The sequence below is a fragment of the Pseudopipra pipra genome, chromosome 5 (genome assembly GCF_036250125.1).
Source record: "Pseudopipra pipra isolate bDixPip1 chromosome 5, bDixPip1.hap1, whole genome shotgun sequence".
Taxonomy (NCBI): domain Eukaryota; kingdom Metazoa; phylum Chordata; class Aves; order Passeriformes; family Pipridae; genus Pseudopipra; species Pseudopipra pipra.
The window spans coordinates 29,884,303-29,910,248 of NC_087553.1; the positions used below are offsets into that span (position 1 = coordinate 29,884,303).

General features: G+C 41.0%; 1 protein-coding gene across 4 annotated transcripts; it reads left to right on the plus strand.

Annotated features, from left to right (window-relative positions):
• Window positions 1-537: 537 nt before the first annotated feature.
• USP44 (ubiquitin specific peptidase 44) lies at window positions 538-20,409 on the plus strand. 4 transcript variants are annotated; one of them, XM_064655418.1, is made up of 6 exons: window positions 538-617; window positions 6,144-7,646; window positions 16,822-17,023; window positions 17,515-17,623; window positions 18,410-18,615; window positions 19,004-20,409. In XM_064655418.1, the coding sequence occupies exons 2-6, from the start codon at window positions 6,225-6,227 to the stop codon at window positions 19,201-19,203; spliced, it is 2,139 nt and encodes a 712-aa protein (XP_064511488.1). In that variant the 5' UTR covers window positions 538-617; window positions 6,144-6,224; the 3' UTR covers window positions 19,204-20,409. The 4 variants fall into 4 exon arrangements, with proteins under 4 accessions (XP_064511488.1, XP_064511489.1, XP_064511486.1 ...); XM_064655419.1 differs by lacking the exon at window positions 538-617 and adding an exon at window positions 781-878 and having other exon boundaries at window positions 17,545-17,623; XM_064655416.1 differs by lacking the exon at window positions 538-617 and adding an exon at window positions 782-878.
• The last annotated feature ends 5,537 nt before the right edge of the window (window positions 20,410-25,946 follow it).

The following is a 25,946-nucleotide window of genomic DNA, read 5'->3' on the forward strand; positions in this document are numbered from 1 at the left end:
AGAGCTTGGGTTTTTTTCCGTGTGAGCTGCTTTGCACAAGTTTTCACAAACAACACGCAGAGAGAGAGACGATGTGAAGGAGTTTCTCGGGCTGAGATCCCCGCTATGGTCTGTGTGTGACCGTCACATCCAGGCAGCGGCCAGGCCACAGATGGCTCGCGGCGGCACCTGCGAGCCGGGGGAGCCACCGGGAGAGGCCTGGGGCGCAGCTCTGCTCAGCCCACGCAGCCAGAGCTCGCACCGTGCCCGCGCAAGGACGGCGACACCGACGACAAAGCACGAGTGAAATGCAGGAAGGACAGTGTGGACACCCGCTGCCGGGGGGGGAGGGCGAGAACCTGCTCCTTCCCGGCTGAGTACAGACCCACCTCTGGGCCAACAGGTGTCCCGCGGGCCCGGGCAGCAGCAGTGCCCCGGTGCCTCGGGAACCGTGTCCGGCTGCTCGCCCGCCCCAGCGCCCCTGCCCGGAGAGCGGCCCCGCCGCTCCCCGCTCGGCCCCGCTGGACCGGCCTGGCGGGCGGGGGAGGCCGGGGGAGGTGGGAGGGGACGTGGGAAGGACTTCGGTTGCCACTACAAATCTGGTGACAGACCCGCCACCGGCACATGGCGATCGGCAGGTGGGTGCGGGGCGGCGGTCTGGGGCGGCCGCGGGGCTGCGGGTGATGGGTGAGCGCGGGGTGTTAGCGTGCTTCCCCGGGGGCCCCGGACGCTCCGCTCCCCGCCCTCGGCGGCGGGAGGCGGTCGCGGGGAGCCCCGCACCGGGCGGGGGCCGGGGCGGGCGGGGGCGGCCCCGCGCGGCGCTGACGTCGCCGAGGGGCCGCTCCGAGGCGGCGGCGGCGGTTCGGGGCGCCCAAGATGGCGGCGGCGGCCGGTGACGGGTGCGTGCGGCGGCGGCGACGGTCGGGAGCGGGAGCGGGGCGGTGGCGCTGACACCCCCGGGCCGGGCCGCGGGAGCAGGTGCCCCGCGGGGGGGAGCGCGGGATGGCCGCGCTTTTCTCCCGGGGAGGGGCGGTAGCGGCGGCGCGGTGCCTGCGGAGCGGCACCTGAGCAGGAGGCGGTCGTTGCCGCGGGGGCGAGCCGGGCGCTGCGTGGGGCCGGCGGAGCGGGCCCCGGGACCGGCCTCCCGCGCCGGGCAGCAGCCATGCTGCCGCCTCGCCGCCGTGTGTGGCGGGGAACCCCTGCGCGGTGCCCCGTCCCTTCGCTCGTCCCGGCGTGGCTGGGAAGGCGTCGAGGTGAGGGAGAGCGGGGGAAGGAGGAGAGGGTGGCGGTGACGAGGGCCCGCCGCCCGAGTCTCCCGCCTGTGGTGGCGAGAGGCGAAGAGTCGCGCCATGTCGCGATACGCCGGGAAGCGCTGGACCTTCTACCCAAACAGCTCGTACCGCGGCATCGAGCCCTGGGCGAGTTTAGCCGGGGTGTCTGCAGGGCTGTCAGTCAGAACAGGAGCCAGGCGTTCCCCGAGAGCTGTCAGGGCAGTCAGAGATGCTCGTTTTTCTAAACGGGAAGAACTGTCAAGTGTAAATTCAGACCAGTAAGAAACGCCGTGTTTTCCGTGCTTCTGTGAAAAGTGCTTCAGTCTGTATTGTTTGTTTACCTCGAATTCTCCGCTGCAGGAAATGCGCGGTTATTTGCTGTAGGAGACATCGAATGTAAAGCTGTGCCGCTGTCTGTAGTGTCCTGGTGTAAATGGCCACTTCTAGGCGGCACGCTGGATGTACATTCCTTAGTTGGTAAAAAAGAGAGCAAAAAAAGTTAAATGCAGATCTGCATGGCTCCAGAGAAAGGAGGCTGGGGGGTTTCTTGTCAAAGGCTGTCCTCTTAAGAATCGGAAATAACATATAAAAATTTCTTTTTTAAGTGGTGCTTTGATTTTAGCTCTTACTGTTATGTCTTCGGGACTGTACTGCAGCTGGAAGTTATGCACATCAGTGTTTCGTTTAGGTTTTTTCTTCAAGAAAACTAGTTTAAGAAATCAATAAAGCAGCACAGTTGCCTTCTAGTTAGCATACTTGTTATCTAAAACTTTCACTTGTTCAAGTACCCACGATTCCTGTGTTTTCAGATACTAAAAGAAGTAATCTGAACCTGATGAAAATCAGTTGTTAAAATATCATCGAATTTAAAAGCCAGAATATAAAAGGGGCACAAGAGTGTGCATACACATGCACACGTCTGTGGATATATAATTGTAAAACTATATATTGCATTTCTAATCTAAGGCTTGAGACTTCTCATTTATGTGCCAAGCCATTAGTTACAAAAGTAGTGATAAGGGGAAAATACTTCCTTCTGTGTATATTTAGAGTTACATTTTTTAAATTTATCAGCTGTGAAAATGAATCTTAAATTCTTAAAGTCTTAAATTATTGTTTACATGGAACAAAAATGGAAGAAAACCATCAGTTTTACTGACTTCTAAGTTGTTTTTGTTATCAGATACTTTTTCAGGCCATGAATTACCAAAAAATGTACGTTTTACCAGCCATTCTTGAGTGAAACAAAAGGAAACATGTCAGTAAGGTTGAAAGGTTCAATAAGAAAAATCCTTCTCCATATGTCTTTGTTTCTAGCTTGTGAAAGTTTGGTGCAAGAAAAGCCTTCTGTATGTCTCTGGGTTCCCAGACAACTTAATGGTTTCAATAGTACTGTTCTGTATGTTAGTAGTTGCTATTTTGCTTACTACTTCTGCTCAGGTCTGTAGTAAGAACACAGTGGGGGCTTGATCTCTGAAGCGCTGATCAACTAATTCAAAGTTTCTTTGTGTCTGTGCACAGAACTGAACCTCAGGAGAGAAGAATGCAGAAACTAGGGCTGTATAACTTCCTTTAGGGAATTTTAACTTCGGAGTGTTGGCTTGTACTATTTTATTCCTGCTGCAGCTTTCTAGTAAGTGTGGGAATGAGTATGTAGTATTTTTCACGTTTCTTCCACCATTATCTGTCACTTCACTCCTTATTTTTTCCCTGAGGTATTGTATTTTGCCAAGTCTTGATTCCAAGGTACAGTTCTTAAATTTTGTGAGTTGATGTACTGTTTCAGTATTTCAAACGTTCATGCTGTCAGTGTGCTGCTTGACATTCATCTGAAGTTTTCTTGATCTCACTTTTGTACCCTTTAAGTTTTTTGCAGTCTTTTTGACCAAACCCTGCAATTTGGTTTCTTTACATTTTCTTCAGAGAAAGACTCCCATGCCAGGATGTTTCCTCCCCCTCCCCCTTCCACCCTGTCTCCTTTCTCCACACATCGACGTAGGTGGGAAAATGTCATGCTGGCTTGGTTGCTGGTGGGGGAGCTGGGGTTTTAGGTTTTTCTCTTTAAGGCGCTGATCTTGCGCTTTCGTAGAGTCGTGTTGTTTTTGCATGAAGAGATTGATTGTGCAACCCTGGTTTACACAGTGGTCGTCCTGAAATCAGCAGACTGCTTTTGTCCTCAGTCCAATATCTGCTTATGCTGAGGCATGTAAATAGTTTCAGTCTTGATAATGTTTTTAAAATTGAGAAAAAAAAAATAACTCTGACCATATAATATTAAAAAGAAGGAAAAATAAGGCACGGTGTTTACACAGTGACTTTAACAAAACTAAAAAGGGTTTGACCTGTCCGACTTCTCTGACTGACAGCATTGTGGGAAGACAGAGTTAGTGGTTTTTCCTGGTCTGCTGGAAAGGACCGTTACTAATATGCAGGGGAATCTATTTATCTCAGCCCAAAAACACAAATAGGAGCCTTGTCACTTAAAATTCTGTATACCATATTTAATTATTGCAACACGCTTTATGTAGGTATTACTTCAATAGTCCAGGAAGAATTAGTGTACATAGATACATAGTCCAACTCTGAAATTTATGTGCATTTTATCAGCGTTATAAAAGCTCCGCTTTATTGGGGAAAATAGGTTGTCAGACTAGAAGATGTGGGATAGTGCTAATGGTCTTATTTATAAAGACAATATAAAAAGCAAACTTACTATGCACAACTTTTGTAAAAGAATCTACATAGTACCTACAAATAGATTGCCTTTTAAAAAGAATGAATATGGAGGATGCTAGCAAGCTGAAAAAGTTAAGCGAGCCACTTTTGTGATTTGTTGACCATAGCACACAAGGCATCTTGACCTCCTGTGTCTGGTACTGAATCTGGGAGTTTCTGTGTGAGTACCCAGAGGCCTTGGTGCCTGAAATTCTTTGGTGTAGTGAGTATGGACTGGAGACAACTCTTAGCTAAAATGAATGAGCATGATTAAAAGGGGCATGTAAAATTGTATATGCTGTATTAGTTTCACTACAGCTGGTTCAGCCTTTTCTCCGTTACAGAATAATATCTATACACACATGCAATGTGATTATGTGCTTAGAGAGTTATTACAGCTCTTATGCTGATGTCTGTTTTAGAGCATTTTATAAGGCACTAGCTGTGGGCCAATTGACCAAACAAAGACATTTTTTGTTAAATCTTTTAACGACAGTTTTTGTCTAAGTACCAGATGAAATTTAAAGCTTCTTTCCTAGCCAGCTGCAACCTTTTACCTGTTTCCCATCCTTAGTGGTGTTGTGTCATTGTATGTTAGGATTCCCTCTATCTAATGCTTATTTTACACTAAACATCTGTTCTACATTGAGTAACCTCTCCATGTATTTCAGAATTGAAAAAATTGATAAATATTAGCATATTTAAGGATAATAGCCGGAATATAATTTTTTGGATTCTATCCAGAGTTGTGTAAATCACTTAGTACTTTTGTAGCATGGCTTGCTTATCTGTAAAGCATAGAATCCTGGACCTTGATATTGTACAGCCTAGGCCAGGTCTGCAGAATGCAGTTGTAATGGCATGACTTGTCTCACTTGGCATAGCCTGGATATTTGACAAACCCTTGGAACTCCTCAAGTGAATTAACTGTTTCATCTGGCAGGGACTGCGCATAATGACAGTGGTGCTGGTGCCATTTGGCCCTTCTAGTCAGTCGTGGTGGGCACGAATGCCCCAGATCAAATATAATCACTTCATGACACACCACAGCACCATTATCGTTTATCTCTAGATGATATATCTAAACAAGAGATAGTCAAAGAAAGATGGTAAAAATGTAAAGAATGCTTCACTGTCTGTTTAATTTTTGTTAATCAGAGCCAGCCTGTTTGTTTTGGGAAAATGCACCTTATAGGAGAAAGCAAAAACAGCAGCTTTGAACAAACAAATGCAACCATATAAACTTAATAAAGGATGTAAGCCAGTGCTAGTGAGATTTTTAAATGATCTTTTGAAGACACATATTGGTTCAAAATGCAGGTTTTTATAAAGTTTGCAGCAACCGAGGTAGATATTTACTATTTTTGTCATATTAACAAATTGAGTTCTACTTTTCCAAGTTACTCTTGCAGAGGTGTTAGGATGACATGTTAAAACATACTTGTTTAAGATACATTATTGTAGAAATGGTATAATGGGCTTGACTGAGCACAGAGGGGCAGTGATTTAATTAAAGGTGTGGTTTAATAAAGGGTTCGAGTTGTATAAAGCCTCATTTGTCTGAACTGTTGACACTGTATAAGTGACCTTTGCACTTCTGCACCTGTATGCTTAGGAATAGAATTAATAGAAGAATTTTGGAATCATAGAATCACAGACTGGTTTGGGTTGGAAGGGACTGTAATCTACTCCAACCCCCTGGCGTGTGCAGGGACACCTCCCACTAGACCAGGTTGCTCAAAGCCCAGTCCCATCCGGCCCTGAACACTACCAGGGATGGGGCATCCACAGCTTCTCTGGGTGACCAGTTTCACTTTATGCTTGTATCCAAACTCTGTAACAGTGTCTTTTAACCAAATCAGTGCTCCTTTGAAAAAAAAAACAAACAAACCCAGGCCTAAATTGTAGCTTGTAGCTAGTATGCTTCAGTCCTGACTTGCCAGAAGGTACTGGGAATATCAACAGTGGTATTCAGACAGTTTAGTCCGAATGTTGAACTGCTGATGATGGTGTTAGGTGTGGCTCCACATAACTGACTGCTTTCATGTGCTTGGTGGGATTTAGTTGGATGATGGTCATGATCTTAACCTCAGGTATGAATTTGGTATACTGACTCCTGTAAAAGGGATACATTTGGGTATTTATGATCTGTAATTTATATTTTTTTTTTTTGTTTAGTTGCAGATTGAAATATCATGGACAGAAAACAGTTTGGATGATGTGTTTTGCCAGCATATCTCTGCAGTTTCAGTTTTAACAATGGATAAGTGTAAGCATGTGGGACGTCTGCGACTGGCCCAAGATCACTCCATTCTCAATCCACAGAAATGGCATTGCATGGACTGCAATACTACGGAATCTGTGTGGGCGTGCCTCAGCTGCTCACATGTGGCATGTGGAAGATACATCGAAGAACATGCACTAAAGCACTTTCAGGAGAGCAGGCACCCCGTGGCATTGGAAGTAAATGATCTGTATGTTTTCTGTTATCTCTGCGACGATTACGTTCTCAATGATAACGCAACTGGTGATTTGAAGCTGTTGCGGAGTACGTTAAGTGCAATCAAGAGTCAAAACTATGAGTGCACTACTCGGAGCGGGAGGACTTTGCGTTCTATGGGTACAAGTGATGATTCCTACCTTTCACATGGTGGTGCCCAAGCCACGCTTCGGAATGCAGATCGAATGTTCACGGCTCTCTGGCACCGACGGCGCGCGTTCCTCGGCAAAATATTCAGATCGTGGCTTGAGCTGACACCTACTGGAAAAAGGATTTTGGAAGAAGAAAGACGTCGGGAAGAAGCAGAGGAAAAAAAGGACAAAGCTAGGAAGAGAAGACAAGAACGAAAGCGTGAGTTGAAAGCAGAGATGGAAAAGATGCCTCCAAGAAAGAGCAGTCGTTTACAAAATCAGATTAGAATGTCTTCAAAAACAGAACCCTGCCCTCAAAAAGCATCACAGAACATGGAATCTGTGGCAGAGTTGAAAGAGACATATACCTCAGATGAATTGAGATTGAAAAAAATAAGTGACTCTCCAATTAAACGAAGGCCCACAGTGACTCCTGGGGTAACAGGACTGAGAAACCTGGGAAATACATGCTATATGAATTCTGTCCTGCAGGTATTAAGTCACTTACTTATTTTTCGAGAGTGCTTTTTAAAGCTTGATCTCAATCAAACTCAGGAACTACTGGCAACAGCAACCAATGGTAAAACAAGATCTTCGTCTAAACACCCATCAGTAGCTGCCTCAACATTACATGTGAATGAGAACCAAGAGAAAGTAAAGGGATCTGTGAGGCGGCCTAGTTTATCCTCTGGATTAAGTGGAGGAGCATCAAAAAGTATGGAACTCATTCAGCCCAGGGAGCCCAGTTCAAAGCATATTTCTCTCTGTCATGAGCTGCATACTCTGTTCCAGGTTATGTGGTCTGGCAAATGGGCACTGGTGTCTCCTTTTGCCATGCTTCATTCTGTGTGGAGACTAATTCCAGCCTTCAGAGGATATGCCCAACAAGATGCTCAGGAATTTCTCTGTGAACTTTTGGATAAAGTACAGCAGGAACTGGAGACTACAGGGACCAGATACCCAGCTCTTATCCCTGCTTCTCAAAGAAAACTTATAAAACAGGTTTTGACTGTGGTTAACAACATTTTTCATGGACAGCTATTGAGTCAGGTAAGTTTTATGGATTTTTTTTTTTTAAGTTGTGTAATGATTTGTGGTTCTGGATTTATAATAGTCAGTCAGTGATGGACATACTTCAAAGGTTCACACGTTTATAACTACTGAGGAGGGATGGGGAGTTTCAGAAGAAAAGTGCTATCAATAGAAGACTCATCTGGTAAACATAAGTGTTAAAACTGCTATTTTAAAACACACCTTTCCAACTACTGAGAAATATTTGTCTCTACTGTTAAGCACCAAATAATTTGAAGGAGTAAAGAATTTACAATTTTAAGTATCTAGTTTATCCTTATAGTGATAAAAGGTATTACAGAAGGTGTAAATCTCATCCTAGTCGAAACTGATTAGGTAATGGATGTCAAACAGGATGTTATTTCAGTAAATAGCTTGAATTTGAGATTCATTACCACTGAGTGATTGCATGTCATGATTTTATGTACAGAAATACTCATACTTCTTTTCTATTACAACACAAAGATACAGAAGGCTCTGTCAACACAGGAACCAAATTTGTGGGGTGGAGGCAATGGTGGTTTTTTCTTTTTTTTTTTTTTGTCTTCTTGGCTCCCTGTTAAGTATTTCAATGTGTTTACTTACTATGATGCATATCCCAACTGTGTGTGTGTGTGTGGATGTGTGAGAACTGACTGAACAAACAAATGCTTGTTTCTGTTGAATTAATCTAAAATCTAACCACTTTGCATCAGGAACAGAAGTTGAGAAAATCTTGTCTGCCTGGAATTGAACTTTAGTATACATGCACACCTTACTGAGGGAGTGCAGAGGCATTTGGTGAATATGATGTGTAAAGAAGAGGTTTAACACAAATTAAAAATGTGTCTCTTCCTGGTAATCTGACTGAGTGATGTTTTAATATGTGAAGCTAGAAATCCAAGTGGGTTTTGACTGAGGTAGAATTGTTTACTGCTACAATACTTATAAACTTCATAATGAGGTAACAGGGTTGCTTGCAGCACATGTTTGCTTTTAGTCATCTTAGGTTTTGTGAAACTACTACAAACTAGTATCTAGAAATTAGATCTGCTAATACAACCGGATCATCCTCTACCTTCTATCTGGCCCAGTGTAAGAGCATTTCTGTTGGCATATTTCCATTTCTCTCCAAAATAGGAACTTTATTAGTAAAATGAACTAATTGTTTAAGAATACCGACAAGGTTTGGTTGCATTCCAAGTCTTACAGGATTCATTATTTTGGTAAAAGTTTTCAAGGCTCTAAAGACATAAGCATCATTTCAGTAGTACCACTTCTTTCACGTATTTTTAGCTTTGTTTTGTGAAGAGGCTTGTGACTAGAAAGACTCCCACCTTCCTGGGAGAAGGGAGGGGAATAGTGAGAATTACTATTGAGTAAATTCAAACAAACAAACGCCACACTATTGAATAAAACTAGAAGGGAATTAAATAGTTTTGAGCTATCCTGTGACTTCTGTGACTACAACACACAGCTCTTAATGCAGCTGGGCAATGTCTGAGTGCAAAATACAGCCTTGATGAACTGGAATGCCTGAAATAAGAGGAATAAGAAAAAGAGTATTGAGACTGTTATCTGTAGTAATTTCTTGCTGTCTTATTAGGCAGTTCCCACAGACTGTCCAACACTCTACCCCTTCTGATGTTCCTTTGTCTTCTGACACTCCTTTGTTTCAGTTTAATCTTCATTAGCACTTTTGAATATGGTAAGTTTTATAAGGCAAATGTAACCCTTGAAGATTTACATTTCTTCCTTGTAAAATATATTCAGGTCATCTTAATGATTCCTCCTTGGTGTTTGCACAGGGAAGGTTTAAAAACTGTTAAGCAATTATTTTCCTTTCCTCAGTAAGACTCCTGCATCATGATTTCACTATGCATTTGTCAGAACAGCTTTAATGAAGTTAACAAAAAGGGCAAGAAAACATCCATGCAGGACTGGAAAAAAAAAACTAGACTCCTTGCTATGTTATCATATCTCTGTCAAGCTTTTAAAAGCAAGGAGCGTACTAATAGTCCTTGTAGGCTTAACTTTACCTACAAGCTGTGACAGTATTACAGTTTCTCTCTAGAAGATAGTTGGAGCCATTGCCTGCTGCATTTATTAAAAATAGGATGCAATTTTAGTCTAGAGTATTTAATGTTACATCTTACTCCAATGAAAAAGGGGAATTGAAAAGCACATTTCTGTGTGCAGTTGCCTTCCGTTTTAGAATCACTACAAACTTACTATAATTTCCCTTTGTATAGAAATATCAGTTCAAGATATTTGATTCTATGAGATACTCAAGTGCAGTGAAGTAAATTTTCCTGACCTTCAAGCCTCAGGAATACTATGAACTACTCTTGATCCAGTACGGGGAGGATCACTTACAATGCAGATAAGCTGTGTGTTTACCTAGGTTTTACATTACTTTCACAGGTGCAATAAAACATTTCCCCCCTCTTCCAGCTATGCTAATTTAAGTTGAAGGGAAGTCATAATCCTGAGTGTGCCATCAATCTGTTGCTATTGAAATGGCTGCCTAGTTCAGCACTAACTGAATTTAGGATGTAATATTAAGAAAGGAGAGAAATGAGTGTGTGAGAATCTTAGGCAGATTACTTTTTGATAACTAGAAAAAGCTTTGGGTGATGTCAAAACAATCACACATTTTATATGGGTGAGTTGTTTTTGTTTAGTTGTGTTCTCAGCTGATTTAAAGCAAGTCTTCTTCATCTGCTGCTTGAAATATTTTACTATTTTATGGAGCACTAGACGAGGTAATGGGTAACTCCAGGAATAGCATGAGCAGATTACCTCTGTTTTTTTATTTTATATTTATTCTAATGTTCGTTTTAGGATTTCAGCTTTTTATTCTGCAGTGTAGACTGTGAAACTTCAATACCTAGTACATCCAAGGGAAATAAAGATCAGATATATAGCTACAGAACCTTTCCCCTTCTGTCTTTTCACATGCTAGTCTTCACGCAGGGATTGTCTGGAGAAAGCTGTGCTGTTGCATTTAGTTGAAAAAGGAGTTTGTACCTTGTAAACCTATGCTTTCAGAGGCAAATCTGCTGGAGCAGTGGCTCATACCTCTGAAACCCATTGGGACTGAAAGCAGATGCCAATATGTCTATTAAAATACTAGTTGTTTTCAATCTCTCAGTGCTTGTACTCTTATGGAAAGTGATTCCTGTCTCCTGTCCTCAGTCCTTCAATGGGAAAGGAGAAACTACTGCACTTTGAAGTTATGTGGCAGTGGTGAACTAGCCCACACTGGTTCACAGATCTTTAAAGTATATTTCAAGAGCTCAAGTATCTTAGCTACTGTCTCTCTCAAGACAAGAGTTCTTCTGGGTTGTGTTTTTTTGAATGGTACAAACTAAATAGCACAGTATGCAACAATTTTTAAAGTATCTTTATTTCAAACTGTCCATATTAAGCAGGGAAGTGGACAGATGTATTTCTAAAAATGTAGAAATTGAAATAGAAGATTTTAGCTTTCAAAATAAGTGTATATTTTCAGCACTGCTTTGGGAAAATTGTGTGCCATGTGTGCTCAGAAATCATATGAGCAGAAACTGTGTGTAGTTACACCACTATTAATTTTTTGTTGGGGGGGCCGAGGGAGGATGGCAGGGAAATTGGCACAAAATATTTGTGTAAGCTGACGTAGACAACCTAGCTGAGCTAGGAAGCTAGCTTAGCAGATCTGGAAAGGTTGCAGATAATCGTGGTGGCAAAATCTGTGACACGTAGATACAGCTCTCACCTCTTAAACTTCAGCTTTTTAAGTAAATTGTTTTACCTTTGGGATAACATTAAGTACACAGAGTTTGATTGCTTGAAAGTCAGAAGGCTCTTTTGGATTGTAATTAGATTTTAATAGATTATCAGGACATGGGAAATGGTAAAAGAATAGAAATGTGGTTTTGATATGACTGATTTGGAAGCACTCTTGGAATTGGAGTATAGCACATGTGTCTTGAATTAATTGCCCAATATAACTGTCCCGCAGTTCAACCCATATAGTAGAAAGCTTTCTGGAACTAAGAAGCAGTAGTTACTGAGAAAAAGAGATACTGGATATTTCCTATATCGTACTTCTTGGCCACTATGTTGATAAAATTTCTGTGTTGGTAAAACCTTAAAACTTCTTCCCAAGGTAAAAAATAAGCCTCTTGTCATGAGAATTAACAGGAAAAAATTACTTTTCTGTAAGCCAGGCAGTCTGATTCTGAATATTATAACCTACTCTTAAATAATGCCAAAATAATAATGCATATTATTAGTAATACTAATTTTTGTATAAAGAGATGTAAAGGTATATTTGAATCTAATAATAACAAAATAACTGGCAAAACAATAGTTGAAGATCAATTGTCATTTTATGAAACCTTTTTGTTACCAAACATTGTTTGAATTCCCTCGGTTGCTCAGCTTTCATTCTTTTTATGATTACTTCGTGACATTTCACATGTACCTACACACGTAGCTCTGGAAATCTTCCTGTCCAACTCCCCTTAAAACAGGGTGAACTAGAACAGGTTGCTCAGGGCTGTGTGCAGTCAGGTTTTCTTTCCATAGCCCCAGGGCCGGAAACACCACAACCTCCTGTGGCAGCCTGGGCCAGTGCTAGAGCATCCTCACAGTAAAAACAGTTTCTTCTGTCTAAAGGGAACCTCCTGTGCTTCATTCAGGTTGTGCCTGTTTCCTCTTGTCCTCTCAGGGGGCACCAGTGAGAAGAGCCTGGCTCAGGCTTCTTTACTTACCCCATAAGGTGTGTCTGTGTTTATATATGTATATATACATACATATACACACATGCACAAGGATGAAATCCACCTTGAGCTTCCTTCTCCAGGCTGAACACTCCCAGCTCTCTCAGCCTCTCCTCCTTGTGTGTCACCTGCTCCAAGCCCTTTCATCATCTTCCTTGCCCCTTGGTGGATTCAATCCAGCCCATCTGTGTCACCCTTTTTTCTAAGCACTGGACCCAGCCCTTCAGCTGTGCCTCACCAGGGCTGGGGAGGGGGGAGGGATCACCTCCCTGGACCTGCTGCTGATGCTCTGCCTGATGCAGCTCCAGAGGCTGTTGGCCTGCTTTGCCATGGGGCACATCCCTGGCTCATGGACAGCTTGTTCCACAGATCCTTCTCTGGGGAGCTGCTTCCAACACAGCTTGGACTGGTGCCTGGTGTGATTCCTGCCCGGGTCCAGGATGGCATTTCCCTTTGTAAAGCTGCATGAGGTGCCTGTTGTCCCTTTTCCTGGGCCTGTCCTGGTCCCCTTGGGTGGCAGTGCCCCCAGCCAGCCTACCAGCCACTCCTCCCTGCTCTGTGTCACTTGCAAACCTGCTGAGAATTCAAAAGAATTGGCTCCAGTATTTATTACAGAAATGCCTACTAAGAGCTAGCTTTTGATATCTCTAGGCACCCTTAAAAAATCCCAAGGGGTTTGATTACTTCCTTATCATGTTTGAGATGGAATCTGAGCAAAATGCTTCCCCCTGCCCCTGCTCAGCACAACAGTGCTCAGCAATGAATATGTCAAGACCCAGGGAGTGAAGTAGGTTCTAACCAATGCAGTATGTAAACTATGTGTAAAGTGTGTTTTCAGGACAGATTGGCTGATGAAAGGGGAAGTGTGAAATCTTTAGTTGTTTGAAAGCCTTCAGTTTTGGGTAGCAGAGTTAGAGTTTGGGGGAGAATAGTGCTGAAAATTGTCTCCCGCTGAACAGGCGGTTAAAAAGATGAGAACTTCAGGTAGGTAATTGGGGCTTAAACCAATTCATGACCTATATACTGATTTCTATATTTTGGTATTAGTCTTTGTGCTTTTATGTTTAGCCTGAGACACAAAATGATTGTCAAGTTGCTTTCCAACTAGATGGTGACATTTTAAATTAATCTGTAAGAGGCCATTGAATCACAGACCACAGTTTGCTGTGTTTATGCTTATGTTATTCTGCTAAATAAATGAAGATCATTTTGGTGATGCTATATGCTCATCACTACAAAGTTTAGGGTCCTTTTAAACACACTGTCATATGAATTCCATATTATAGCAGTATTCTAGAGATCTCCTTCATTTTCAGTTACTTTGCTATGGAAAAATTGAATTACTAATTATATATTTCTTGTCTAGTGAAAACTTTAGTAGTGAAAGCACAAAAACTAAAAAAAAAAATTGTTAGGGCAGAGGTGGTAAGTTTTCTTTCCTCCATCCAAATGCAAGGAACATAGGCAAAACAGCTGATGATGGAATTGGCTTCTTCTGCAGCAATATGTTAACTATTTTCTTTGGCTGCATTTAGACTGAATGCCATCCAGGGCAGTGGCTGTCCATCAAGTTATTGTGGCCACAATGATGCTTGTCTGAGTGGTCTCCATGCTTAGCTTGAATCAAGCAATTTGATCCAGCTCTTTTCAGTCTGGCCTTTGGCCCATGATTGAATACTAAGCTTTAACCAAACAATTGTATTTAGTACCCGTGTTTCAAGGCATGAGAGGGTGGTCAGGGCAGAACATAAGGCAGAGATTTAGGTAGCTAAACCCAGTAATTTATTTACTTTGCTCTAATGTGAACATCTCCAGCATTAAGGTTTCCTAAAATAGCAATTACGGATTCTAACGGGGAAGTGAAATCAAACTCTGAATTTATAAAATATAGTCATAAAGATACACATCACAAACCAGATTGCTAGAGCAGACTCACTTCCCTATTACTGTTGTGTGTACTTATACTATAAAAAATTACATTGGACAGATGCATAAAGTTTTTGCCCTTTGAGTTCACATTTGAGGTTCTTTTTGTTTTGTTTTGTTTTTTATAAAAACCTTGGATTTCATTCAAGTTTTTGAACAGATTTTACAATTTCAGTGCCTTTCATGAAAAAAGAAAATCTGGGTTGCACTGTGTGGATGGTGGTGGAGTGTGAGAAAAAGGAGTTCCATTTAGGACAGAAAGAAGAGTGATGGGAGTGTTGTGAAGCCAGTGCCAATGCACAGGCCAGTGCAGATGGATTCCACAGAAGGGTAGAGATCCTCCTACTTTTTGAGTAATCCAATTTGTAAGCTCAGGCCTGGCTAAGAAAAATACTACAACCTTTGTCCCAGCCCTGATTTCCCTCTCCTTTCCCACCGAATGGGAGTGCGCACAGGAGCAGGCAGCACAGGAGCAGGCAGCACAGGAGCAGGCAGCGCACAGAGGCTGATGTGGCTGGGCGTGTGCTTACCCGAGTGTGTCAGGTTACTTGGCTGTTGGCAAGTACATAAATCCCAGAGTTTAACCCTCCTGCAGTGAGGAGGACTGTCTTGGATTTGAGGAAATAAGTGCAGCTGTATATCAGTACTGGATTTTGTCCCCACAAAGGGACTTGGTTCATAGTCGCATGATGAGATGAGAAGCAGCTCTATTGCATCAGTTTATCTTTCTCAGTTTTTTTAAGAGGCAAAAACTGGAAGCTGGGTCTGTTTATTTCTTTTTTTCTGGGATCATAGTTACTAACTAGTTGGGAAAGAGGATCTTAAAATAATCTAGATTATTAACATATTATGTTAAGTTTAAAATCTCAGAACTTGTTAAAATTATCTGTCTTGAGTTCACGTGTGTTCTTCATCCTGAGCCCATTAATCTTAAGTGTGTCTTCATGCACAACAAATTCTTAAGTAACTCATCAATTAAATAAACTTTTGGCCCGACAAAATTACCCATTTGTACAGCAGAAATCTATTAGTCATTCTGTGTTTATGCTGGAGTTAGCTTGAACTGTGGCCAAACATATCATTTTGTCTCCAAGTCTAGATTCCAGCCCTGAATTACTAATAATTTGTGGCTTTGAAACGTTGCCAGATGTTAGCACTTACAAAAGAAGCTCCTGTCAGTGTAAATTAAAACAGAAGATTCTTCTCTTTTCTGCTCTGTAAGTTTGAAGTTTTGTTTTCTAAGAACAAGGCAGTGGCATTTTCATTTTAAAACTTTAAGCAGTGAACCGCTTTCCTAACTCCACTGCTGAACGTCTATGCTGGAACATAAATACACACATGCACTAGGTGGCTAATGCAGAGATCCTGTATAAGCTGTTTAGCTAATGAATGCATGAAATAATGACTCACAAGAACACCTAGGAGGAAGGTACCAGGAGGTGACAGATCGGTCCTTATATAAATGATCATGAAATAATAAAGCAGAGTGAATAATTACTAATAGCAAACTTTCAGAGGAAAATAAAGGAGCTCTTTAACAAAGCTGAGTGTATTTTCACATTTGTATGGGGTTACTAACCCAACTGAAGAGAACCACACTGAATTTATGCAGAACAGCAGCAGCATAAAGGGGTTCCTGTGAAATAACAGTCTTTGGATGCCACATGGATTTTCGTTCCTTTATTACTATGTATTTGTGTAGTTGTTCCAAACAATTTGTGGTATTTATCTAAATAGGAAGCATGCAACACCTAATGTGTTGCTTTTCCAGCTTAGAGGAGCTACTACTTTGAACTTACTTTCCTAAATATTTAATGTTATCATAAATTAATTGTCTGCTGCTGTATTATCTGCATTTTCCAGGTTGACTCACTTCACTTCTTGACATTTTATTTATGTTGTCTTACTGCTTGTCCTTTCCCTAGTGTGACGATGGATCCACTTACTGAAAGAAGAAATAAATTATTTTTACCTGTTAATTTTTCTTTGAAGAAGTGTGCTTCCTAATCCAGGCTTCCCTGGAAGACTTACAAAGTAAGAAGGATATGACTTTAAAATCCCCAGCTGTTCCTTTTTTTTTTTTTTTTTTTTTTTTTTGTGCGTGTGTGTGTTTTTAATTTATTTTTATTTATTTTTAAATTAACCTAAACTATAATTTCTCATATAAATTTTCCTTTGGAGAAAAGACTCCTGAGACTTCACCAGCTGCTTTCTTTTGGACAGTCCCAGACAGAACATTTTGACACTGTTTTTGTTTCTCAGTAAAACATAAGATCACTTACTTGTTTGTGATAACAGTATTGGACGTGCTGCTTCAGAGAAAAGAAATTAGATGTATCATTTCTTTTGTTAAATTGTCTTGTCTTTGGTTATGTTGGTTATCTCTAGGGAAAAAAATCTTTTTTTAGAAGTATGTTATGGTACGCTTTTAGCGAAGTAAATTTTTGAGTGTAAGCAACTGCTGAAATATCTTTTTACAGGTTACATGTCTTGCCTGTGACAATAAATCAAATACCATAGAACCTTTCTGGGACCTGTCCCTGGAGTTTCCCGAGAGGTACCACTGCAACGGCAAGGAGATGATGTCGTCTCAGTATCCATGTCTGCTGACAGAAATGCTGGCCAAGTTTACAGAAACTGAAGCTTTGGAAGGAAAGATATATGCATGTGATCAGTGCAACAGTGAGTAAAGGCAGTATGTACTCATGTGTACGTTCTCTGCGTGAAATATAAACTGACAGTGGAAGTATAGAGGGAAAGTACTGAAAGTCTTAGAACTATGTTGCAAACAAAGACCTTCTTCTTATGTCCTGGTGTGGTCACCTGACAGCTGTTACTCACCACCCAGAAGATTAAATTGTTCACAAGATGCTTTGCAGTGTGATGCTTCTCTTAGGTCCAGTCTCATCACACACTAATGGGGTTTCTGATACTCCCAGCTGAAGAGCTGAAGAAGCCATCAGCTTTTTAAATTAAGGTGACTAATGTAAGTGACCAAAAGTATTTTTTACTTGCATCATAAAATAATCCTCGTAATATGGCTCTCAGAGTCTATCCTTTCTAAGGAGGCACATACTATAGATATTTAGGTTCAAATTTTGTGGATAAATCTTAGACTGAAATACGGGGCTGTTACCAAGATTTGTATTGTGTAACTGTGTGTTTGACCTCAGCAAAACGAAGGAAGTTTTCTTCTAAACCAGTTATACTCACAGAAGCTCAGAAGCAGCTTATGGTGTGTCGACTACCTCAGGTTCTCAGATTACACCTTAAACGGTTTAGGTAAGTAGTACCACAACAGAAAGTGTTGCAAACTGACAGATTCACTCCTGCTCTTCCATTGTTCTGGATCAGTGTTTTTCAGCATCAATTTCATTTCCCTCTGCTAGTATGATGAGAAATAGTTACTAGAAACTTCTTTTTCTTGTTTAATTTAAACATCAGTAAGATATGCTATAAGTAGGGAATTAACTTTTTAGATTCAGCTGCTTGCTGCTTTAGTACCAAAATTATTTCATCTGTGGTTTTGATCAAAACTATTAACCTTGCTGTGAACTCCATTGGTAAAAATCTTGTGATACCTTCAGGTCAAGTAAATGCTCATAGTCATGAATGTACAAACCTGGATTGTATTCAGTGGAAGTCCCAGATGACCTTCATATAACCAAATACATGAATGCATTAGCCTGCGAGTAAGGAAGCAGACACTGCATCTCTGTGAGCTCTTAGCCCACACATTTGTACAGTCTGACCCTAATACAAAAGAAACTGATGAGAAGGAGATGGGATAAATGAGAAATACCAATGAGGTATAATAGGTGGGAAGTACTTCCCGCTAACCATACACAGACCTTAAGATGGATCTTTCAGAAGATGATAATAAGTACCATAGACAGATTTAAAAAGGTCTTGAAATTAAGAAGTGAAAGAGGAAGCCTAGAAAAAAACCCTAGCATTTATTTTGTGCACAAAACAATATTGAAAATATGTTATGTTAAAATATAATTCAGAATGCTGTGTTCTTTCTTTGAAAAAACCCGTAAGTTTTCATTTGATTTAACTTTCCAGGTGGTCAGGACGCAATCATCGTGAGAAGATTGGCGTACATGTTAGTTTTGACCAAATACTAAACATGGAGCCTTATTGCTGCAGAGAATCCCTCAAGTCTCTCCGGCCTGACTGCTTCATCTACGACTTGTCCGCTGTGGTAATGCATCACGGGAAAGGATTTGGCTCAGGGCACTACACTGCCTACTGCTACAATTCAGAAGGAGGTAGGAATCAGCTGTGAAATAGGGAGTGTGGGAGAAAGGGGTGTTTGTAATTCTAAACTGGCAAGATTACTGTCTTTTTGCAAAAGGAAAGGGGGAGTCACTTGTAGCTGCACTGCTTAGAATGAGAATTGCAGTTCTGTAGACCAAGAGTTCAATTTTTTTATTGGCTTGTTAAATGCGTTCTGGTTATAAACTCTCTTGTCAATCTGAGGAAGCTAAACTGGGCTTTTCAGATAAATAGAGGCAAATAAACTAGATCAACTGAAACAGTTTACTATTTGTACACAACTCATTAAATGGGACTGAACAGTAATTAATTATTAAATATAATGCAATTACTTATCAGTGTCCTGGTGACGGTTTTTTTGTGTGTATTTCCTTATTGTAGGATTTTGGGTACACTGCAATGATTCCAAACTCAACATGTGCACTATGGAAGAAGTATGCAAGGCTCAAGCCTACATTTTGTTTTACAGTCAACGACTTACTCAGGCAAATGGACATGGTAAAGTACCATGTCCTAGCACAGCTGAAAGTCAGCAGCACACAGAATTAGCTGGCTGTTCCATGGACAACAGTAGCAGCTAATCCAAAGCCAGTTAACTGTGTGTATGGTAAAGGTTTGAATTGTCATAACTATGTATTTGTAATGAAAGTACAGTATTGTACTTTTTCAATGTTTATATACTTTCGTATTAGTTGAAGTACTCTTTACAATGGTTAGTAAAAGGTTTATTGACAGTAAGTAACTTTGTAAGTACCTAGAATTTCAATACAGCTATTTTTTTAAGGAAAAGATTGCTATGTGCATTTAACTTTTACCTCAGGCTATTTTTTTAAGCTGGTTTTGTATTTTGATAATATTTTTGAATTGGTTTAGAAAAGATACTTTCAATGGACAACTGATATTTCTCTGGTTAATTTTCTGTATATGCTTGTGTACATTTTATAGTATAGTTCTAATGATACCGTGATTCTTACTGTCTTGCAGGAATTGCTACTAGCTCTTAGAATACTGACATTCACCAGCAAGGAATGTTAAACACGTCAGATAGCAACTGAATTTTTGTAGGCGACTTTCTGTGAAATTCTTTTGCAATCTTCAGGGGAGCTACACTAAAGATACGTTGATAGAATTTCTTAAAATCTGAAATTGAGGAAATAGAGCATGAACTTATTTTCATGTAAATATGTAAGAGGAGTGTTTAATAACACAAGAATGTATTTTTACCAAGAATTCCATGTTTTAGCCTTAACAAGCCTGATGACTTAAAACTCATGTGCCAAATTTAAAGTACTAACTTTGATAACTAGGGGCTTTTTATTCCAATAACTAAAAAAGCCTTCTTAAACAAACAAACAAAAAAACTCAATAACCCCCAAACAACACACCCACACTCACCCCACTGTCATTGCTACAAGAACATTAGCATCCCTTTCTTGAATTGGACAGGCTTACTTAAAGCTGTAGCAAGCGTTGTCTGTCTCAGTCATCTCTTAACACCAACAACTGATGAAAAGAAGCTGTAATGTTTGCATGAAAGCAACTTAAGTCTGACTGGTTTCATTACTCACAACTGCTGTACCTTCTACGACATGGTCCTACCACTAGCATTAACAGAGCTGTGCATCGAGGAGAATTTAACAAGCAGGAATTATCAATCCTCCACAGACAGTAGTTAATGCCAGTTAAATTTTAATTGTGAAGTTACTTTGTGTAAATCCTATGCAAATTGTTACCTCATCTTCTGCAAAGTTTATACCTCAATAAAATGCCTTGATGTGGAAAGAAAACCATGCGTGTACTGGAATTAGTTCCTACATTATCATTACATTTTTTTTTAAATTATTTTTGGATTGTGTCTGACATGGATCGAGGCATTAACTATACAACTGCTTTGGCCATTTGTCACTGATTTAACAGCTGCTTTTATTAATGACCGTAGCTATCATTTCTGTTTCTGAAAGATGCCATAGATAGCAAGCACACGGCAGCCTCAGATCTCAAACTTCTTTATCTTGTGCTCATCCTAATTAACTATGCAAAGACAGTTTGGCTCTTTTTTTTTTAAGCCAAAGACCACCTGCTGAACTGAGATGATCTGATGAACGTACTTGTTATGGCTGTGCTGTCTTTCAAGTACTTTCCTTCTCTGCTATGCTTTCTGGTGAGGAAATGAATGAAATTTAAACACTTCTTTCTACTTACAGGTACTTCAGAAAATAGGAAGGAAGAGGAAAGAGTCGTGCTAATTGCCTTTCAGGTTTCTGATACTTTTTCTTCCCCCAAGATCATCTCTACCATATATGTAGGGGTCCTAAGAGACTCAAGCATTAATGGAAGAGTCTGTCTTTGGACTTGCAGAGAGCAACATGGGTGTGAGTTCCTTAGACTCAGTGGTCACTCTTAAGCACATACTCAAGTCTCTTAGAACAAATCTTATCCTGCCATCTTTACTAGAATTGCCTAGGCTATGCTTACAGCTATTCCCCTGCATTTGCTCTCATTGCAGCAAACATCCCTAAGTCTCAAGGCATTCTCTGAAAGACATCATTAACTCTGCAAAAGCAAATTCAGTTTTCTTCCCATTGGTGCTCTCTTGGGTCAAACAAGAGAAGGGAAGGAGAAAGGAGAGTTGTTCTAGTCCTACTCCAAGCAGTGGGGAGAATAGAGATGATTACTGCAGTCCAGCATAAGGATGAGCTAATTCAGGTGCTCAACAGCTTGTGCTTCAGTTTTTAATACTTACTAGTTCATGTAACTAGCTCCACACCCTTTAACTAGAGCAAGGCATAACCACAGCATGTCTACATTTAAAACAACTCCAGCTGGAGCCAAAGAAATTACAAAGTTGAGGACCAGTGAAAAAAATGAGCAGAAATACCATAGCTAGCACAAAGGCCTACATCCTGCTGTATGCCTTCAGCAACCAGACAGGTATTTGATCAAAGCCACCCACATATTTTAGCAGCAGCTGTTCCTGGGGTCAGGCTTCCACAACACACCTGGAGTTCTGCAGAGCAGTAGCACTAAGGGTCCAGCAATGCAGCACCTGTATCAGCAACAGGGATAGAGTTAGGTGGAATGGTCTGTTATATTGTAAGAGACCTCTTTTATCAGAAGGAGCTGGTCTGATAGCCAAGTTACTTGTGTTAATCATGTGACGGCACCTCAAGAGTCTGTAATTTTTGTCTCCTCTACTTTCCATTTTCTTCCAGAAAAACAGGTTCAGGTGAAAGGTTCAGCTGCAGCCCTACCTTTCTAAGACGTGTCTCCACACAAATATCTGCTACCTGGCTGCCTACAGTTCCATAAGTTGCCCTTGCTGAATTTCCTCTCCTTGCATAAGCCATCAGTGTTTGTAGGAACTCACAAAAGCAACTGTGTAGTAATTATTTTAAGTGAAGTGTTCAGGAACACCTCTCTCTCTCTCTCACACACACATACACACACACAGAGCAATGCTCCATGAGTAGTAATTCGGCAGCCAACCAGTCTGAACGTGAACCCAGAGTATCTCTCTCAAGATAGAAATGTTACCAGTAATTACAGTTTTACATGCATTTATGAGATCTGTTGCTGACTCCCTTCCTTAGAGAGGCTGGATTTAAACCCAGATACACAAGAGAATTGGTACTGTGTACACCTTTACTAGTTACTTCTGAGGGGAGTGCACAAAATTGTTGAGAGTGGAATGGGGCTCTGGAGATCACAGAGTCCAACTCCCCTTAAAACAGGGTGAACTAGAACAGGTTGCTCAGGGCTGTGTGCAGTCAGGTTTTCTTTCCATAGCCCCAGGGCTGGAAACACCACAACCTCCTGTGGCAGCCTGGGCCAGTGCTAGAGCATCCTCACAGTAAAAACAGTTTCTTCTGTCTAAAGGGAACCTCCTGTGCTTCATTCAGGTTGTGCCTGTTTCCTCTTGTCCTCTCAGGGGGCACCAGTGAGAAGAGCCTGGCTCAGGCTTCTTTACTTACCCCATAAGGTGTGTCTGTGTTTATATATGTATATATACATACATGTACACACATGCACAAGGATGAAATCCACCTTGAGCTTCCTTCTCCAGGCTGAACACTCCCAGCTCTCTCAGCCTCTCCTCCTTGTATGTCACCTGCTCCAAGCCCTTTCATCATCTTCCTTGCCCCTTGGTGGACTCAGTCCAGCCTATCTGTGTCACCCTTTTTTCTAAGCACTGGACCCAGCCCTTCAGCTGTGCCTCACCAGGGCTGGGGAGGGGGGAGGGATCACCTCCCTGGACCTGCTGATGCAGCTCCAGAGGCTGTTGGCCTGCTTTGCCATGGGGCACATCCCTGGCTCATGGACAGCTTGTTCCACAGATCCTTCTCTAGGGAGCCGCTTTCCATGCAGCTTGGACCTTCACTTTTATCTAGTGGTAAATAAAGCCTGTACACACCTCTCTCCAATTTAAGGAACTGAGAGATTTGCCCTTACTGAAAGAAAAAAAATTCATAATTTTAAAAGCTGGGGAAGCAGACATTTCAAAAACAACTAGGCAAAAAGGTTTACTTTTCCTCTTATCTGCTGACTAGCCTACACAGCGCTTTTTTTTCCCCCTAAAGCACTGTAGCTTTGCAAAAGAAGAGAGAAATCAGCATCAGTATAAATGCAAAGCAGAACTAATATCAGTACAATTTGAGTTGTAAGAGTTAGGTGCCTGTCATGGTCAAAACACAAGTCAAAAATCCCTGAAGTGTCACAGCACAACTAATTATTTTTTCTTTTACATTGGAAATACTGAAACAATCAAAATTAGAAAAACAGTACTGCCTCTTGAATCCTTGTAGAAAAAAATTACTATGTATAAGTCTTATAAAATGACAGCCTGCTTCAAAGCATGGCATGCTTTTCTCAAGTTACGTAGCTTTATCTCTAAATACAGCTTTGTAGGACCATTTGGCAAAAGCATTATTCCATCAATGACTGAGGAAAATATACTGCCCATCTTCACTTCTAGGCAGCTGATTGATGTTCCATGGAATGCCAAGTTCTTCTGTCTCCAAACACCACTTGTAAAAATCAATTAACAAATTCCACATCACATCATTAAGTTTCCATACCAGCTTACTGTGGTTTTGTACTGTTCTGCAATACAGGTGTTGTTGTGATACACTACAGTGAACATGACACAGCGATGCTGGAAAACACAACAGCAGTTTTCTCACTATAACAGCAACTTCACCTCCCCCAGTACCCTATTTCAGCCTCCTTTTTGAAAAGTTACAGTTATACTCACCCTTAAAACACCACCTCCTTTGCAAGCCAAGTGGCTGCACAGCTGCTTCTAAAAAGCTAGTGCTGGAATTGGTTCATTATTTCACAAGCTAGAGTCTGAAGTATGACAGTACATTCATGGGCATATTCCTTATAAATGCTACTTAGTACCAAGTTTATTTCCATTTTTAAATAAACTTTACTTTTTAATAAAATCTGCCACTGAAGAGAGAAAACCCTGATCTTTTGCGTAACGTGGCATTTCTTAGCCAAAATGTAAAGTGCAAAACTCCAAGGAAATCTACCATCAATGCACAAGCAGAAAAAAAGTTCTAAAAAGGAAACCTGTGACTCTCACTACTACTACCTTTTTAATAAAAGCAGCAGAATCTGGCCTCTAGGTGGAAAGCCCCTGTAGTTTTAATAATTTTCTTTTTTTATTTTCCACAAAGTACCTAAGCTACAGCAGCTTTCAGAAACAAAGATGACCTAACCCATCCCTCCCTCTAAGACTTCCACTTCATGGCTGGCTGTGTTTATACCCATCAGCCCTGTCTTACCCACATCTAAGGGGAAAAGTATGTTGTTTGAGTCTAAAATTATTCTGGTTAGGAAAATCTTAGGCCATACCTTCATCAAAAGGACACATCACACGAGGTCAAGCTGTACATGCTCTGATCATGTGTCTCACAAGGTCTGGGTGAAAGAAAAACCCTGTAAAGGAGGTTCTGAACTCTGGCATCTAAAAAATGTCATCATTTCTGGTGCTGCACATACAAGAAACATGATGATCCCCATCTTCTGGGTATTTGAAAACAGACTGAAACTTCTGGCTCAAAAGTCTTTTGATAAACTTTTGATTTTGTCAAGTGGCAAGACAGCACAGACCAGGTATGAGACAGCACGGCCAGGACTCTATAACTAGCACTTAGAGCAAAAGAAAAAGGCAGCCTGAAGAGCATGAAAACAGTAGGAAACTTAGTTATTTTAAGGAGACAGAAATAGGACTTGCCTTCTATACTGCCAAGTGTGAATGCAGGAGGGTCAGCAGCACAGGAAACTTGTATCCAGATACCCCCAATTAAATTTAATGGCAACAAATAATCATCATGCTCTGCAGGTACTTTTCTGAGGCATTTCCTCTATAATTTGTTACACATGATTATCAGCTTCCACATGTGAATTAATAGCCAGTTAAGTTAAAAAGTTAAAAGAATTGGCCATAGTCCAAATTAGCTCTGCCAGTCTGGGTCTTCCTATTATGTTCAGGTAAAAGAAAAGACAAGAGGGAGGAAAACACATCCATTGTTCTGTAGAACTAAGTATTTCTGAAGTAACCACCAGTGAAATTAAAGAAGCCTTAAGCTGTAGAAACAGTATCAAGTGCCACTGAGCTACTGCTAACAGACTCTTTCTAGAGAGAAAAGTCTGGAAATAGAAAATAAGCAGCCAAGAACTGAAGCAAATTTGTCTTACTTGTTTCTAGCAGAATTTGTAGTAACCAGGCTTGTTACAAACACAGGTGAGCTGGAAGCCATCCATTCTACAAGAACCTGCTCGTATCACATCAAGAGTTGCATAAGCAGCAAGGTCTTGGTCACATAAATAAAAATAGAAGCAGCCAATGCACCCAGCAACCCTGCTTATCACAGACTTTCGAGTGCCAGCTTTTACTCTGCAATGTACAAGCATGTACACCAGCTACTGTTTGTTTGGAACTGAGACACATTAATTGAAATTAATTGCTTGGATGCCAAGATTCCCAAACTGCAACAACAGCACTACATGTTTCAGTATCCCATTTCATTCATTTCTACAAGTTTAAACAGTACTGAATTTAAACAATACTTAAATTCACGGGAAAAAAATACCAGTGTCTATTATTTTTAAACTGTAGGTGGTACATAACACTGCTCCCCTCTAAACTGCAGCTCACATACTCAGGTTTTAAAGCACAAAAATGCAGCTTTTACCCAAAGACAAAGAAAGAACTGGTATTTCTAAATTAGTAAGAACTATTCTGTAAAGAGACACAGGCTATAAAGAAGCAGGTGAAGTGTCTCTGTTCCCCAAGTGGTTCTGGTTAAGGCATCAT